Source organism: Cnephaeus nilssonii, assembly GCF_951640355.1.
Source record: "Cnephaeus nilssonii genome assembly, chromosome: 4".
NCBI classification, from domain to species: Eukaryota; Metazoa; Chordata; class Mammalia; order Chiroptera; family Vespertilionidae; genus Cnephaeus; species Cnephaeus nilssonii.
The window spans coordinates 79,956,817-79,974,178 of record NC_137075.1 but is presented as its reverse complement, the minus strand read 5'-3'; the positions used below and the strand labels follow the sequence as shown (position 1 = coordinate 79,974,178).

At 61.5% G+C, this 17,362-nt stretch overlaps 1 protein-coding gene across 5 annotated transcripts in view; it reads right to left on the bottom strand.

Moving 5' to 3' along the window:
* Window positions 1-224: 224 nt before the first annotated feature.
* Window positions 225-17,362, bottom strand: part of PLEKHG3 (pleckstrin homology and RhoGEF domain containing G3) — a 41,492-nt gene continuing 24,354 nt past the window's right edge. The window contains exons 2-19 of one of the 5 annotated variants that reach the window (XM_079769622.1): window positions 15,872-16,258; window positions 14,771-14,868; window positions 13,118-13,187; window positions 12,777-12,823; window positions 12,518-12,668; window positions 12,297-12,428; window positions 11,890-12,072; window positions 11,595-11,687; window positions 11,303-11,389; window positions 11,019-11,052; window positions 10,578-10,676; window positions 8,573-8,662; window positions 8,091-8,129; window positions 7,623-7,654; window positions 6,716-7,081; window positions 6,124-6,237; window positions 2,632-4,099; window positions 225-1,431 (exon numbers count right to left, since the gene is read on the bottom strand). In XM_079769622.1, coding sequence (XP_079625748.1) covers window positions 728-1,431; window positions 2,632-4,099; window positions 6,124-6,237; window positions 6,716-7,081; window positions 7,623-7,654; window positions 8,091-8,129; window positions 8,573-8,662; window positions 10,578-10,676; window positions 11,019-11,052; window positions 11,303-11,389; window positions 11,595-11,687; window positions 11,890-12,072; window positions 12,297-12,428; window positions 12,518-12,668; window positions 12,777-12,823; window positions 13,118-13,187; window positions 14,771-14,868; window positions 15,872-16,219 — 4,155 coding nt within the window. In that variant the 5' untranslated portion in view covers window positions 16,220-16,258 and the 3' untranslated portion in view covers window positions 225-727. The remainder of the gene's footprint in view (window positions 1,432-2,631; window positions 4,100-6,123; window positions 6,238-6,715; window positions 7,082-7,622; window positions 7,655-8,090; window positions 8,130-8,572; window positions 8,663-10,577; window positions 10,677-11,018; window positions 11,053-11,302; window positions 11,390-11,594; window positions 11,688-11,889; window positions 12,073-12,296; window positions 12,429-12,517; window positions 12,669-12,776; window positions 12,824-13,117; window positions 13,188-14,770; window positions 14,869-15,871; window positions 16,259-17,362) is intronic. The other 4 variants (XM_079769623.1, XM_079769625.1, XM_079769624.1 and 1 more) reach the window with 4 other exon arrangements.

Genomic DNA, 17,362 nt, shown 5'->3' with positions numbered 1-17,362 from the left:
AAGACACCCCTGGCCAGATCAACTCTCCCACCCCAGCCAGGCCCCGTAAGTCACCCTCACGTCCCACCTCCCACCTCCCCTAAGACACCCCTGGCCAGATCAACTCTCCCACCCCAGCCAGGCCCCATAAGTCACCCCCATGTCCCACCTCCCACCTCCCCTCAGACACCCCTGCCAGATCCACTCTCCCACCCCAGCCAGGCCCAGTCAAGAGGCCACACAGGTGGGTTGGTCAGCAGTGGTTATTGCACCATTGGCAAATAATGAAATGTGTATACATTAGCGACATCCACAGGGTCAGCAAGACAACCCACAAAAGTACCTGAACTGAGTCCGTTACATTCTTCGTGGGAGGGGAACCAACAACAGAGAAAACACGCACTCACACAAACACACCACAGAATGGAAAGCAATAAATTACGGACCTCGTTCCCGCCCGGATGCTAAGGGAAGGCCCAGCTACAGGGCAGAGCCTCTCCAGCCACCTTCGCCCGCCTCCTCCGTCTGGCAGTGGCCAGCCGATGCCGGGGGCCTGAGCAGGGCGTGCTCTCCCAGGGAAGAGGGGAGCTTAAATATTTGGCTTCTTATCAGAGAGAACTATACACAAGGGAAGCGGCCACACTGAGTACACCAGCGCAGTCTTCCCGGGGCGGCGGCCTTTCGGAGGGCCCGGGGTGAGACTCCTGCAAGGAGCCATCCCCCAGCTCCTCCCTCCCCGACTCAAGAGTCAACCTACAGAGTTCAAGGCCTGGAATTTCTCCCTCAGGTTTCTCACTCGGCCTTGCTGGCTCGGGTCCACTGGGTCCCTGGGACCCGCTTCCTTCGGCCAGTTCTCTGCAGCCGCCTGCAGATCCTGGCCCTGCCCCCGCACGGCTGCGGGTGAGCTGGGTCCTGCAGCGGGGCCGGGCAGGGGCCCCTTCTCCATGACGATCACCCGCCGGTTGTCCTCCAGGGCGAGGTCTGCGGTGACGTGCAGGGCCTCCTCTCCGTCCGGCCAGCTGTCGGGCAGCCCCCCGGGAGGCTGGGGCTGGGCGGCCTCCGGGCCCACCCGGCCCCTCTTGGCCCTCAGGCTGCGGCAGCGGCCCAGCCTGCCCGACGGCGCTGGCTCCACCATGTTGGGCACCGAGCAGCTCCGGCTGACGGGCAGGCCTCGGGGCCGGCCGCCCCTGGCCTGGGCCGCCTCGTCCTGGGAGGCGTACTTGGAGCAGAGCTCGCGGACGTCGGGCCAGTTGAAAGTCTCAGTGTCCAAGGGGCTGAGGGGGCTTCGGCTGGAGGGCCGGGCGCCCGGGGAAGTGGTCCTCGAGGCGGCAGCAGGGGGGCTGAAGGAGAAGCGCCGCGGCGACATCTCCCCGGCAGAGCAAGGCCTGGGCGGGCCGTGCTCCTGGGCCAGCAGCTGCTCCTGGTCGAGGGACAGCACCGGCCGCCTCCTGCCTGTGGAGGGAGAGAGAGGTGCGTGAACCCTGGCCGAGGGGGCGCAAGTGCAGCCTCTGAACTGCCTTCAGCACACGCTGGGCAAGGCTGGCTGGCGGGGCTCTGGGTGTGATGACGCAAGAGAAATCTCATTTACCATGCGTAGCCCCTTTATCAAAGGGAAACGGGAAGAATAAAGCAAAGGCAGTGGACAAGGGATCAAGAGTCAAAGGAAGAAAGATGAGAACTCCTGCTCTCCTAGAAAAGGGGGGGGGGGCACGGCCACATTTCCTCCAGAGGCCCTGGCTCCACGGGAAGGCTGGGGGGGGGGGCAGAGGAAGGGCTGGGGGGGACAGAGGAAGGGCTGGGGGGGCAGAGGAAGGGCTGGGGGGGCAGAGGAAGGGCTGGGGGAGGGCAGAGGAAGGGCTGGGGGGCAGAGGAAGGGCTGGGGGGGCAGAGGAAGGGCTGGGGGGGCAGAGGAAGGGCTGGGGGGGCAGAGGAAGGGCTGGGGGAGGGCAGAGGAAGGGCTGGGGGAGGGCAGAGGAAGGGCTGGGGGGGCAGAGGAAGGGCTGGGGGGGCAGAGGAAGGGCTGGGGGGGCAGAGGAAGGGCTGGGGAGGGCAGAGGAAGGGCTGGGGGGGGGCAGAGGAAGGGCTGGGGGGGCAGAGGAAGGGCTGGGGGAGGGCAGAGGAAGGGCTGGGGGAGGGCAGAGGAAGGGCTGGGGAGGGCACAGGAAGAGGAAGGGCTGGGGAGGGCAGAGGAAGGGCTGGGGGGGCGGAGGAAGGGCTGGGGGGGCAGGGGAAGGGCTGGGGGGACAGAGGAAGGACTGGGGGGGCAGAGGAAGGGCTGGGGGAGCAGAGGAAGGGCTGGGGGAGCAGAGGAAGGGCTGGGGGGGCAGAGGAAGGGCTGGGGGGGCAGGGGAAGGGCTGGGGGAGGGCAGAGGAAGGGCTGGGGGGCAGAGGAAGGGCTGGGGGGGCAGAGGAAGGGCGGGGGGAGAGCTGAGGAAGGGCGGGGGGGACAGAGGAAGGGCTCCCCCATGGTAGCACGCAGGCCTCGGGACGTTAGACCAGGTGTCAGGGCTCTCCCCGGCCCTCAGGGTGAGGTCCAGCCCTCTCTTTGGTAGAGGTCCTTTAGGGGTCACTTTTCCCCAAAAGCCAAGTGGCTCTTAAAATGCTCTTCTGCCCCACCCTTGTAGGAGGGGCCCACCTCCAACCCCCTCATACCTTTGCCACCCGACGGCCTTCCCGCCTCCTCCTGCAGGTGGGGGGTGGTGGGTGCTGCGTCTTCCCACGGCAGTGGTGGCCTGGCCGTCGCCACTTTGCTCTTAATGCGGAGGCTGTACTGGCGGGCCAGCTGGTAGACCTTGTTCTTGACCCTCTCGCTCAGGTGGCTGTCCATCATGTGGGAGAGCTGCACTATGCAGGGGTGCAACGGGGCCGCCAGCTCTCCCTGGGAGCCGCTGCTCAGCTCCTTCACCAGCTCCTTCAGCTCCCGGGCCAGGTGGGCCGGGCTGGGCCGCCCGGTTGGGGAGGCGCTCTCCGGGGAGGCAGCGACTGACTCTTCGGTGATGGCTCCCAGCTCGTGCTCCTCCAGGATGAAGAGCGGCTCGTGCAGGTCAAAGCCATTGGCCTGGCGTTGGCCCGGCCCCTTCTGAGGACTCCCCCCGGAAGACTCCATCCCCTCCCAGATCTTCACAATTTCCGAAGATGGGCGGAACTCAGCGTCTGAGATAGGAGCTGGGTCCCCAGCACCTGCACCCGCCGGGCCTGGTCCCGGGAGGTCAAACAGGACCCAGGAAGCCGGCCTGGAGCCCGCCTGTCTCTTGTGCCCCAACGGGGCCACCGGCTCCGGGTCCTGCTTGGGAAGGTTGTTGAACCTGGAGACGGAGTTTCTCACCAGGCCTTTGGGGATGTAGGAGAGGCTCTCCCGGCGCCGGACGCTAAAGCCCGCGTCATGGTGCTCTGCGTTCTCGTAGTAGCTCTTGATTTTGTCCAGCAGCAGCCGGTCCCGGGTGGAGAGCATGGACTCCTTCTTCTTGCAGGAGGACCTGTCGGTCTCCGCTGAGCAGCCTGGGCCTGGGGGCTCCATCCCATTGACAGAAGGGCCGCTCTCTGTGGCCACCCCTACACTGAGGTCCACTTCGGGGGGGAGCGGAGCGCTGAGGGCGTCGGTGGTGCTGCCACAGCGGGCCACGGCCTTCTCGCTGCCCTCCAGGCTGAGCACACTGCTGCTCCGGCTGGTCAGCCTCGGGGTCGCGAAGCCAGCGGACTTGCCGTCCTCCAGGGCCAGGCTGCTCCGCCGGGAGAAGCTGCTGACGAACCGCTCAGCAATGACACTGGCCTGGTCCAGCACCGAGGGCGGCAGGAGGCTCTCGGGCTCCTGGGCAGCCCCCGTTTCCTCCTCCTCCTCTTCCTCCTCCTCCTCCTCCTCCTCCTCTTCTACCTCCTCCTCCTCTTCTTCCTCCTCCTCCTCCTCCTCGCTGCTCAAGGCCTTCATGTCCTCGGTGCTCTCGGCCACTACGAAGTCCACCACGTCACCCGGGTGGCCCAGCCCCAGCGGCTCCTGATGGGCATCACGCTGTGTCTCCAGGACTTCCCGAGACTCTGTGTCCGAGGGCAGCTCCTCGGCGCTGGGACCCTCCTCGGCAGCAAACACCTCCTGCTCTGCCCCAGGCTTGGGGTCCGGCTCCACCTGGGACAGCACCGAGAGCTCACATGAGACACGGGGATGAGGGGATAGTGCGACCTGCTCAAAGCCTAGTGCCGGGGGCTGCGGGTTTAGGACTGAAAGGGCAACAGGTCCTGAGGGAGCGGCACGTGGGGCTGTTCCTAGTGACCCTGTGGCTGGGGTGCTGGGCCCCTGTCCTCAAAGCCAAGGAAAAGTCTAGGAGTACAGACGGGGAAAGCGGGGAGCCTCTGTGCAGCCTGTCTTTGAGCAGCCTGACCGATGGAGCCAGCACGCGCTGCCCAATGAAGCAGCTCCCTGAGCCCTGGAGCTCCCCACACGGAGTTGTCCTGGGTGCAAACCCAGGCCTGAGCAACACGAGAGGCCACTCCTACTTCCCTGAGGGGCCAGGGCCTCTCGTGCAGCTCAGGGTCCAGCGGGCAACAGGGCCACATGCCGGAATCCTGCCAGAGGGCAAGACGGGAATGTGGCTCCTGTGGATGACTCTGCATATGCCCAGCGGGAAAGGAAGGAAGGAAATTTGATAAACCTTGTAGGTCATCGGAACCACAAAACTGGCTAGAACAGGCAGCTTTCCAGTGAGTCTGTAGGGAGACGTTAAGAGCAAACACTCTGTAGTCTGAGGAAGTGATCCAGTCCAGAATCTGCAGAGCAGAGCCTGAGACCTAGGCCCGCACTGTCCAGCGAGAGTAGCCACCAGCCCCATGTGCCTTCAAGCACCTGCAATGTGGCCAATCCAAACTGAAAACAGCTATAAAGGTAAAATACACCCCAAGACTGCCAAAACTTCATACAAAGAAAACATAAAGCATCTCAATAGCTTTTTATATTGATTACATATTGAAATGATCAATAGTTTGGACATGTTGGATTAAATGATATTTGTAAATTGATTTTAGAAAAAGAGGAAGAGGGAAAGAGAGGAAGAGTGGGAGGGAGACAGAAAGGGAGAGGGAGGGAGGGAGAGAGAGGGAGAGGGAGAGAGAAACACAATTGAGCTACCCAGCCAGGGCAGTTAAATGATTTTTTAATGTGATTACTAGACCACTTAAAATTACACATGTGGCCCTGGCCAGTGTGGCTCAGTTGGTTGAGCATTGTCCCGTGCACCAAAAAGTTGCCAGTTCAATTCCCAATCTGGGCACATGCCCGGGTTGCGGGTTCAGTCCCTGGTCAGGGTCTGTAAGGGAGGCAGCCAACTGATGTTTCTCTCTCTCTCTCTCTCTCTCTCTCTCTCTCTCCCTCCCTCCCTCCCTCCCTCCCTCCCTCTCTCCCCCTTGCTCGCTATAAAATCAATAAAAACGTATTTTAAAAAAATAATAAAATGACATGTGTGGCTAGCATCGTATTATCAGTGGACAGGACCACTCTAGGCTCTCATCCAATGTCATCCAGGTGAGGCCCACCCCGGGGTCTAGGCCTCATGAACAAATTTTTATAACTTAGGGGAAGCTAAGGACTCCATTCTAGACAACCCCCAGGCGGCATGGGGTGGCGGGAAAGAGCGTGGGCTTCTGAGTCACAGACCCCCGTCTGGTCTCAGCGTGGCCCCGCCATGCCAGGCACATCACCCAACCTTCCTTAGCTGTCGCAGGGGACAGACAGAGGAAATAAACATCCGACATGTAGGAGGAGGTACCTACCGAGTGGACGTCAATATGCTACCCTGTCGCCCGGGTGGGCACAGGTATGATTTAAATGGCTGGGCCCCTGGCAGGGGCGGGGCCGTATGCCCTACACAAGGAGGCCTGGCCAAGGGGATCCAAAATCGGGTCACTTCTACTGACTGTGCCGCTGGGCAAGGGACCACATCTGCCCGAGGCACGGGCACCTTTTCTGAGTCACGGGAAGGGGCAGTCTGCTCACCAAGCCCGGCACCACAGACCAGACAGGCTTCCTGAAGGGGCGGAGTCCTGTCCCCATGGGCCCTAGGGGAGAGCCCCTGCCTGAAAGCCCCGCCTGCAGACCCGGAGGTCAGGTCTGGCTCCAGACACCTCTGCACCAGCCCCTCCCGCCTGCCGGCCACTCACCTCGGGAAAGGAAGAAATGGACTCGAAGCTCATGCGCTTCTCAGCACGGGTGGGAGACCGGCCGCTGGGCCGCCTGCAGCTCTTGGGGCCTTCAGACTCCCTACGCCCCTTCCCCTGCAGCAAGAGGGCAGTCGTCAGGTCCCGGGACAACTGGGAGCCGGTCCCTTCTGCATCCCAACTCGGCAGCACCTCCTGAGCCTGGGGGGCTGGGCTTTGCTGAGAGCCAGCCCAGGACCAGAGCCACTCCGGAGTCAACGTGAACTGGTCCCTGCCAGGCATGCGGCCTCAGCAAAGCCCAACCCTCCTGACCCTTCCAGCCCTGCCGTGTGCTGCCTTCTCCCCTTCCCCACCCCCGCCCCGTTAGTCATGCGCGTTGGGTGGTATGCTAGTCCCCGCCCAGGCCTGGAACAGTGCATGCCAGGGGCTCACCAGGGCGTGACAGTGAGTGAGGGGTTAAGAAGTGCTGATGGCAGAAGTCAAGGAACAAGGACAGAGGGGTGGAGAGGGCAGGGGAGAGGACTCTAGGATGGGCACGGGCTTGCACATGCCAGGGAACATGCAAGGAGGAGGGGAGATCAAAGAGACACCTCACCATAGCACCCCGGGAGAAAAGTAAAGCGTTGGCCCGATAGTGCCAGCAGTGGAGGGCGGCCAGCAGGGAGCTGGCAAAGTCGGCTACCTGCTCCGCCACTGCCAGGCTCTCCTCCTCCTCCTCCTCCTCCTCCTCTTCCTCTGAGCCTGGGGGCTCTGGCCCAGACCCCTTGTTGCTGCCTTCATGCCCTGCCAGGTCCTCCAGAGTGACCTGAAACGCCTGCTCCTCCTCCTCGTCCTCCTCCACCACCTCCTCCTCCTCCTCCTGCTCCTGCTCCTCCCGGGCAGCCCCTTCAGGCTCCGGCTGCAGGCCCCGAGTACGGGAGGGCTGCCCACAGTCCAGGAGAGCGCCAGCGCTGCCCGCATGCTGTTCAGAGCAAAGACCCCTGGTGACCAGCCCTGGGCAACACAACACCCCTCCTCCTGCCAGTGGCTGGGGGTGAGGAGGCTTCATACATAAACCCACATCTAGATACCAACCACTGGTCTCCACTGGAGCCCAGAGAGGACCAGAGGGGGAGAGGGGGTGGGGTGGGGTGGGGAGATGGGGGAGGGGCAGGTTTCTCATGGTAGGAAGCTGGGACCTGGGAAAGCTAGGAATGGGGCCTGGTTAGGAACTCAAGACCCAGAGAGGCCTGCCTGCCCGAGAGAGAGGAAAGAAGGAGAGAGGATCCAGGCTGGGCTGGCCACCACCAGGGTGTCTTTCCGGGAAAGGGTACAGAAGGGTCCCTGGGGCATGGGCCATGGCTCATTCAGTTCTGTGACCCTCATGACAGAGCCTGGTGCATAGGAGGTGCTTGGTAGGTATTTGTCAAATGAATGGAGACGATGAGAGCTGAAGGGGCCAGGGGCTGACCTGGGCAGTCCCACCCCGCTCGACCCAGCCAGGCCCCTGCCCACAGCCTTACCTTCATTCCTGCTGCTCTGGCCGCTCTGGTTGCTGCCACCACCACAGAGTCCCAGCACATGGCGAGGGGAGGGAGAGGGGATGGGTGGACAGGAGAAAGAGCCTCTTTATGGAGCCAGAGGCCGAGTAGACCTCTCTGGGGCTCCTATTCCCCAAACCCTCACCTTCCAAAGGAATGACTGACAGAACGGAGCGGGGGCGGGGTGGGGGTGCAGAGCAGTGCAGGTCTGTGAGGGTCACTTGCTCCTGCTGTTACCCGAGGACAGTGAAAGGAATGGGGGCGGGGGGGGGGGGGGAGCTCAACCCCCCTCCACAGAGGGCAACAGGCAAACGGCCCACTTCCAGGGAGGAACAGAGACAGAGTCCCCTCTAAACTGTCCTCAACACCCCCACCCAGATGGTTACCTACGTCACCTTCCTGCCCCCACCCTACAGCTCACCTGAATGGCTCCTCACCCCTCACACTCACCTTTCTCACTGAGCTGCCTGAGCAGGTGCTTGGTTGGCTCTGCAGAGGAAAGCGGATGGGCAGTCAGCGCAGCCTGGGAACAGCTGTGCCTGCCCGGCTCCCAAGCCACAGCGCCACCAGCCCATCACCAGCTCAAAGTCCACCCGGGCTTGCTCCCAACCCCCAGCCCTCGGGCCTAAAGGAGGCGGCCCTCACACCTGTCCCTTAGGAGGCAGGGCCACTCCCATCAGCCCTGGGGCCTCTGCTGTGACCGCCATCTCCCAAGAGCAGCACCGCCCCAACCCCCTGAATCAGCACCGCTTACCCAAGGAGCCACCGCCCCGCACCGCCCCTTCAGACCAACGAGGCATCTCTCTAGCCATATCTCTGGAGGTCCATGGCTCCACTCAAGCCCCACCTTCCCCGCAATGAGCACACCAGCACCTTAGCTGCAGCCCAGGCCACGCCCTCTCCTAGCACCCACTGGAAAGCAGAGGTCGCACCCGACTTTCTACGGCCCGTAAGGCCTGGCATCGTGAAGCCTCGCTGCTGGCTGGGGAGTGTTGCCCGGCTGTGTAGGGGCTGACCGGGCTCTGGGGACAGGATACAAAACACATGCATTAGGCTGGTGGGTCACCACCTTGTACGCCAGCCTTTCTGGGGACAGACCTGAGACAGGCAGGCACAAGGGACCTCCCTAGAGAGCCTGGGCCGGAGCCCACACTGTCCTTGCCCAGCTGGCCTTGCATGAGAGGCCCGCAATACACTTGCAACCAGAAGGAAAGTCTGCTGAGATGCGTGTGGGCAGGTGCACACACAAGCTGCACAATACCAGTCAACGTCCAATCGTTTCCATCAAACACGCACCCTTTTCCTGTTAGAGCTTATCATCAAGAATATTTAATACGTGACCAACAATGGCAGTAGCACCTTACTTATCCATCAACGTTATTTATCTGCCCATCTCAGCTCCCTGGAAGGAGGAAGCAGGAAGGGCCCAGCGGCAGGCGGAGCAGCTGGCCGAGAGCAGGCCCTCCCATCCTCCCTGCTCAGCTACGGCCTGGCCGGCTCCACACACTCCTCACAAGTTCAACAGACTGATTTCTAACAGACTGAAGGGGGAGAAGGGATACTGCAGGCAAGCACCCGAAGACAGATTAGAGCAAACACTTTGTTAGTGTCAAGATGGACACAACAGAGGCTGTCTCTATGGCAACCACGGCCTCTTTCCCGCCTCCCGCGGGAGAAGTTCAACTCTGGCCAGCATCCTCTATGTTAAAGGCTCCAGAGTATGAAGCATGTTTTTAGAAAGACGCCTCTTTCGTAATGGTGAAAGCGAAAGCCCCAAAACAAGCACACAAACGATACCCAGCTCTTTTCGAGTTTCCAAGCGCAACTCTCAGCCACGTGGAGACTTAGGCTCTAAAACGGCTCATTTCCCGCTGCCCTGACAGCTGCAGTGTGGATGCGACAGGTAGACTTAACGACGGCCACCACCACGGCCACTCACCGAACACGTCCCTGTGCCAGAGCTTCCAATGCAAAGCTGTGGCAGGTTACGGGGGGGGGTGCTAGAGCGACAGGAAGGGGATTACAGAGGGAAGGGAGGAAACAGAGAGGGCCAGAGCCTGACAAAGTTAACGGCGCCAATGTGGGTCTTGCAACATATGGACACATGGCACCACCAAATTCTGCCACCACGACAGGTTTGCCTAGGGTTCCAGGTCCAGTGGGAGCAATACCAAGCAAAATGAAACCACAACAGCTTTCCGAGATCACGCGGTTCACGCACCAATCCACAGTTATTCAAGGGACTCGTGGGCCGTGGCCAGTCAAAGCCCAATGCACTGTGGAGATCCAAGCCAGGACACTGCTCCCAGTCTCACCCGAGTCTCTCTCTCCAGGGAGAGAGAGTTTGGCAGTGCCGACAGAAGCCGATGGGTCCCTCGGCCTCACACGGAAGGGCGAGTGAAAGCTGACGTGGAAAACACCGGGAGAGCTAAGGATCAAAGCGAGGTCTTCTCCTTCTCAATAGACGATTCACTCCAGAAACTCCAAGCACACAGCAGCGAGCCCCGTCACGGAAAACCCAGGAGAGGAAGACGGAACTTTCCCCCGAGGCCCAAAGCAAATATTTCCCGTCTGGAGTCGATGCCACTCGAAGTCGGGCTTGTTTTCCCCACGCCCTGCCTCTGCTCCCCCGCAGCTGGGCCGGGGCCCACCCGTGAAGCCGCGTTACTCCCGGCCGACTCCCCGGAGCGGTGAAGGGGGAGGTTCCCGGGGCCGGGGAGCGAAGAAGGCTGCCAAGGCCTGAGCGACCAGCATGCCTAGGGCCTTGGAAAAGGTGGGCTGCCCAAAGGTGCCCGGGGGAGGGCAGCACAGAGAGAGGATGCCCAGCACACACACCCCCGCCACCCTGCCCAGGATTTCTGGAGGTGAGAGCCAGCCCCAAAGGCTGCTGCAATCGGTCCCGTGAAGGTGCCTCTGCCCACACAGCCCTCCCCTTACCAGACTGCCGGCGGCCCTGGCGCACGTGGGTGGACACCTCATCCTGGGAGGACCAGGCCTTCTTCAGGCGCTCTGGGCTGTAGCGGTACCGGTTGGGATCTGCACCCGGAAGAGACAATCAGGCCTCTGGGACGCGATCAGCCTTGGCCTAGGCTCTGACCGTAGCCGACCACCCTCTGCTGCCACCCCACTCCAGGGGCCAGAAGCCTCCAGGGCTCCCCCCGTCGCACCTTCCATCCACTTCCACCCGGCGCATCGGCACGGAGTCCGCCCGTCCGCGGTGCCCTGTGCCTCGGCTCACAGGAGACCCCGGGCCCCGACACAAGGGGCCGCCGGCCCTCCCCGCCCCCTGGAATCTGGGTCGGGCCAAGCTTCCCCGGGACACAGCCTGACCGAGGAAGGCGTGCCGCTAGGGACAGAGCAGCAGAAAGGGTCACTCACAATAGGAATCCATTTCCAAGATTGCTTCCTTGGCCTGGAGAGGAGAAACCCACCTGGTTATGGCCCTGCCACGTGCCGTGCATCCCCCGCCGCACGCCCCCACTCGGTGAGCGAGGACCCCCCACGGTGCTCTGTGAGGCCCCGGGCATCCGCTGAACTGACCCCCGCTGCTCAGTGGAGCCAGTGTCCAGAGGGTGGGCCCTTATGAACCCCACAGCTGGCTCTGGAGGACACCCGCTCCCCGCACCCCCTCAGGAGCTGGGGGTGGGCGCCCGGGAGCGCACCTTCTGGGGGATGGTGGTGTGGTGGTTCTCCAGGATGAGCCTCTTGATGTGGTGAGTCCAGTTCCGCTTCTCCTGCACGGATTTGGCCTGGGAGGAGGCGAGAGAGGGAGCCAGGGGTCATCACGGGCCCAACGGCACACGACGTGGGCATGCTCCAGCCGACGTGGGCGTGCTCCAGCCGAGCAGCGCGGACGTGGGAAGAGGGCCTCTGCTCGGGCCTGAGAGATGCCCACAAGGACCCCTGCAGCTAAGCGAGAGGAGGAGGTGGGCCTGCCCCCGGCCCGCCCCTCACCTGGATGCTGTACTGCTGCTTGCTGTGCTTGTAGTGGGTGACGGTGAAGCACAGGGAGTCTCTGGTGCTTTCGATCAGCATCAGGGAGGAGCACTGGGGAGGAGGGGGAGGGCAGTCAAGGACAAGGAAGGGGAAAGGGGAGCTGACCTGGGGCCCCCGTCCCTCGAGATCCGCGGGGGAGGGAGGGTCATCGCAGAAGGATGGAGCTGCGTCCACACTGACTCGGGGCCGATGAAGAGGGTGAAGACCGTGAGGAGGAAAGGGGACAGAGGGGATATGGTGGCAGCCTGGTTACCGGGATGTGACCCTTGTAGACAAAGTGGTCGCCCCGCTTCTTGGTGATGAGCAGCGCTTTGTCGAAGAGGAAGAAGGTCTTCTCGTTCCGCACGCGGTGCAGGCGGAACGTGCCCTCCAGGACCAGCTCCCCGTAGATGGTCAGGTCGGGCCCCTTCCAGTTGATGAGCAGCGACTGGATCTCCTGCAGCCCAGAAGCCCCCACCCCAAGGGTCAGGCTTCTCATGACCTTCCTGGGGACCCCAGGGGACCCCAAGAAGCTCCTGAAAACCCAACCAGCTCCTGGGTCCCCTAGAGGAGCCTGCCCCACACGGACACCACCCCTCAGCTCACCCCAGCAGGGCGGCCCCACGCCCCCCCCACCCCCGACCGCCCTTGCATGTTCCCGCAGTCACCAGCCCGGAGCACCTGGAGCCGGACCGCGTGCTCATGCCTCCTCTTCATGTCGTTGATGTACCAGGCCACGCAGGTCATGGTGTCAATGGCGTCCTCCACCACCTCGAAGCCGTCCTCTTCTTCGTCAAAGTGTTTGGCAATTTCCTGCGCGAGACACAGGGGCTTAGGCAGCCCACAGACTCAAGGGTCCTGCTCCCCCCCCCAGCCGCCCCGCACTCAGGGCCCTGGGTTACCTGGAGCAGCAGGTGGTACTTGAGGATGCGCTGGACTGGCTTCAGCAGGTAGGAGCCCAAGGGCAGCGAGTGCTGCAGCAGCGCCTGCCGGTCCCGGAAGAACTTGGCCTGCTGCTTGTCCCGCATGCACTCCGTCAGGGCGGCCACTGAGCTGGAGTGGGGAAGGGGCGGTCACCACCGGGGAAGGCCTGGATGGGAGGTTGGGGTGCCCCAGACTCGCCAAATGGGTCAGCCACCCCTCTCCACCCCAATGACTCACTTGGGGTAGTTGTTGCAATACTGGGTGTAGATATCAAACTCTTGACTCTACGGAGAAACCAAAAAGAGTGACTTCAGGGAAACTCCCATTGGACTGTAAACCCAGGTGTGCCCAAGACCTGCCCCTGGCCCCAGAGCAACTCGGCAGACCCATCTTTGAACCCCCCTGCCTGGGACATGCCATCCACCAGCGACCCTGGGCTCCACCCAAGAACACCCTCCCCATTCCAGACAGGACACCTGGCACTTCCCCTGGAGAGGGCCACCCAAGAAGGTGGGAGTCCCTGTCCCACCGAGCCCCCAGCAGAAGAGGACAAGAGGCAAGCACCCCGCCCTTCTTACCCTTTCCACAAAGCAGCTGGCCACAGCCACAGGGTCGCTATTGCAGTTGTCCAGGTCTCTGAGTAGCTGGCTGGGTGGGGGAGAGTGGTCATCAGACCCCCGGACCACTCGCAGCCTCCACATCCACCAACACACCATGCCCCTCCCCAGCCTCCTGCCCAGACACATAGCCAGCCCGGAGCCATGCCGGAGTCAGGGCTTCCGCCCTCAAAGTGAGCCCTGCCCGGGGCAGCAACCAAGAAAGCATCCAGCAACACTGCAACGATGGGGAGCAAGGGACACCCACATGCTCAGCAAGAGGAAGAAGGGACAACAGTACCCACCTCGGGAGAGGACACGGCTCCTCTGCAGGCAGGAGGAGTCAAATACACAAAAGCAGAGATTAAAGGAGAAGGAAGGGAGGGGGGACTCGTAAAAGAACCGAGGCCCCCAGTTCAAAAGGAGAGAGACAGGGTGAGTCCCAGCACCCCTTGTTCTATAGGAAACCCTGGAGAGGGTGCTTCCCCTGCCCCTTCCCCCTGGGCTCACCCCTCTTCCCAATCCCCCACAATCCCGCCCAGGTCTCCCTCCCAGACTCCTCCAGCTGGCACAGCAGGGAGTCTCCCTGCCCAGGGCCTGGGGTAAGGTGCCTCCTGAACTGCCAACACTGTCCCCGCAAGCTCTGCTCCTCCTGACCAGTGCCCTTCCCCTGGGGCATCTGGGGCCCAGGCGGCACACTCTGGATCCTCAAGGAGCCCTCTGCCCTGAAGCAGCCCTCACCGGGCCTTGTTCAGCCTCCCACCCCGTCCTGCCTGACCTGTGCATTCCCGTAAAGCAGGGGTGGGGAACCTTTTTCTGCCCAGGACCTTTTGGATATTTATAACATCATCTGTGGGTCATACAAATTTATCAACTTTAAAATTAGCCTGCTATGCCCTAGCTGGTGTGGCTCAGTGGATAGAGCGTGGGCCTTTGGACTGAAGGGTCCCAGGTTCGATTCTGGTCGAGGGCACATGCCCGGGTTTCGGGCTCCATCCCCAGTAGGGGGCGTGCAGGAGGCAGCCGATCAATGATTCTCATCACTGATGTTTCTCTCCCCTTCTCCCTTCCTCTCTGAAATCAATAAAAACATATTAAAATAAATAAATAAAATTAGCCTGCTATACTTGGTCAAACATTTAATTAACTCACCCCTAATGCCTTGGCAGGGCCAGGCCAAATAATTTCTCGGGCCTTATACAGACCACAGGCCGGACGTTCCCCACCCCTGCAAAGGGTCAGATCACCTCTAGGGAGCCCTGACTTCCCATGGGGTACGAAGATGGAGAAGAAACTAAGAGATGTGCAAGTGGGAGACAAAAATGAGAGGGACAAAGGGGCCACAGAGAGCTAGAGGGGAGCGTATCAGGGCAAGGGTCTAGCTGTCCAGAGGGGGCGTGGCCCAGGCTGAACCCAACAAGCACAAGGCCCCAGGGCACGTGGTCCCACAGGTCCTCTCCCCTGCAGGGAGCTACTATACTTCTGTATAGGGATGGACCATCCTCCCCCATCCTCAGAGATCAGGCCCTGGGCCCACACGCCACTGCCCACAACACCCAGGACATCCAGGATGCCTCTCTAGGCCCGAGATGGGCCTCACAGGCAGAACCAGGCGTACGTCAGACCCACTCATACCTGTTCAGTGCATAGATGCTTTCTATGTTCCCAAAGAGGGCGCTGACTTGTTCTGGCTGCAGCAGCCCGGGGGTGTCGATGATCTTCAGGAGGTAGTCCTGCACGGAGAGAGGCATCAGAGCCCAGCCCCTCCCGGCCCAATCCCGACCCCCCGGCCACACCTCATGTCCGTGCCCCATTTTACAGCGCCAGCGCGGTTTCACAGACATCACCGACTACACTAGGTGGGATGGTTCCACCCAAAAGTTAATATCCACATGGAACTTCAGAATGTGAACCTATCTGGAAACAGGGTTCTTGCAGATGCAACTAGTTAAGGATCTCAAGATGGTATCCCTCTGGATTTAGGGTGGGTCCTAAGTCCAATGACTAGTGTCCTTATAAGAGAGAACCACAGAGGCGGAGGAGAAGGCAACGTGGAGAGAGAGACAGAGATGGCGGCGATGCAGCTACAGGCCAAGGCAGGAGGAAGGCCGGCAACCACCAGGAGCAGGAAGGAGCGTCTCCCTCAGAGCCGCCGGAAGGAACTCCCCTACCAACATCTTGGTTTCTAACTCCTGGCCTCCCGCACCGAGTCAAGCAATGGCTGCGTCTTAAGCCGCCGGGTCCGTGGTCATTTGTTACAGCAGCCGTGGGAAACCGACACACCTCCCCGCGCAGCGGCAGCCACCTCCTCCTGCGCGCCCGGCACAGCGTGAACACCCCACCTGCATCGATCTTCATTTTCCAAACGAGGGACCCCCGGGGCTACCCCAGTGCCTGAGACCCCACAGCTAGGGAACCACAGAGCAGGGATCCAGGAGCAGACAGGCGGGGTCCAGAGTCAGTCTCCACTGAGCACAGGAGTCCCTTCCCTCCTGGTCAAGGGCATCTACTCCCTGGGGACCCACAGCAGGTTCTGCTGGCGGAGCCACTGGTCTGACCCAGAGTCCCACGGCAGTGTGAGCCGTCAGCAGCTTCCCCACCTGTCCAGGGGGAGCAGACCTCCAGGACAAACGCGTCACGGGGAGAACCGTCCTTCCGGGTGGCGGTAGGTGTATGCGCCAGAGCTGGGCTGCAAGGCCAGCCCGAGCGGAGGCGGCGGGCGCCCCCTCCCCTTACCTCCACGATGCTGCGCAGGTCCTGCACGTACATGCGCTCCGTCTCCACGATCTCCCGCACCACCCGGCCCAAGTAGCTGAGCTTGTGCGCAGGCGCCGCGGCTGCCCGGCTGTTGAACGGGGACAGGGGTCCCTTCTTGTTGGGCCGGCTGCTGGAGTTGTTGTTGCTGTTGGGGGGGTGCCTGCCCCGCGGGGAGCCTGCCCCGTTCTTGGTGAAGGCCTCAGGGCCGCTGGGCTCCTCCATGGCGCCTCGGCTGTCCCGGGAGGAGCCTGACGAGGACGCGGTGGAGGTCAGGCTCACGGGCCGCTCCTGGCTGCCGTCCTGGTGGAGGGAGGCAGAGACCGGCATCCTGGCATCGCTGCCTGGCGAGGGCACTCCGGGGAGATTCTGGGCAGGGCAGACAAAGGGTCAAACTCCGAGTCCCCAGAGAAACAGAAAGTAGCAGGGGGGCTGCCGGGGTGGGAGGGGGCGGGCCGGGGCAGTGGTTGTTCAATGGATACAGAGTTTCCGTTTCGCAAGATAATAAAAAGTCCTGTGAGTGGATTGGAGGTGATGGACGCGCACGACAATATGAATGGACTTAATGCCACTTAAAAATGGTTAAAATGCAAAAATTACCTTATCTTATGAACAGTTTTAACCACAATTTTAAAAACAGCAACTAGCCCTAGCCAGATAGAGCATCAGCCTGCGGACTGAAGGGTCCCGGGTTCGATTCCGGTCAAGGGCACATGCCCAGGTTGCCGGCTTGATCCCCAGTAGGGGGTGTGCAGGAGGCAGCTGATCAATGATTTCCTCTCATCACTGATGTTTCTATCTCTCTCTCTCTCTCTCTCCCTTCCTCTCTGAAATCAATAAAAACATTTAAAAAAACCCAGCAACTTGGAATCTCCAGGAAGTCCCTTCCCCCAGACCCTATAAGCATCTACAAGGATGCCCAATAACATTCCTTCCCGACTCCAACAGCTCCACCTCCACCCTTCGAGGGTAGAAGACAGGTGGACCACACCCGGACAACAAGGGCTCGGAAACCCCAGGAGAGCAGAGACGACACCTCGGCCAGAGCCATGGGGGGGGGGGGGGGGGCGCGCGTTGACTTCTGAGGGAATCCCAAGCACCTAGCCTCTCGGGGCCTCAGCTCCTCACCATCTGCCCAAGTGTTGTGTCCTCCAGGCTCTCAGCACCTGGCACAGGGCAAGGGCTCCATAAACTGTCAAAACAGTGATGCTAACGGTAGTTGTCAAAAAGCACTTCCCAAGTGCCCACCTGTCAGGGCCTGTGCTGGGGTCACCGGACAAAGGCAGGCAAAGACCTGGCTCTTAAAAGCTACGAGGACATGCACGCCAGAGGGTACCGGTCTCCCCGAGGTTCCAAAATTGGGGCACCAGTGACTGCACCATGAACCTGAAAACTTCCGGATACTGACAGAGAAGGCAGAGGAGATGGCACCAAGGCTGAGCCCACATGACCCCTGACCCCATGCCCAGAACC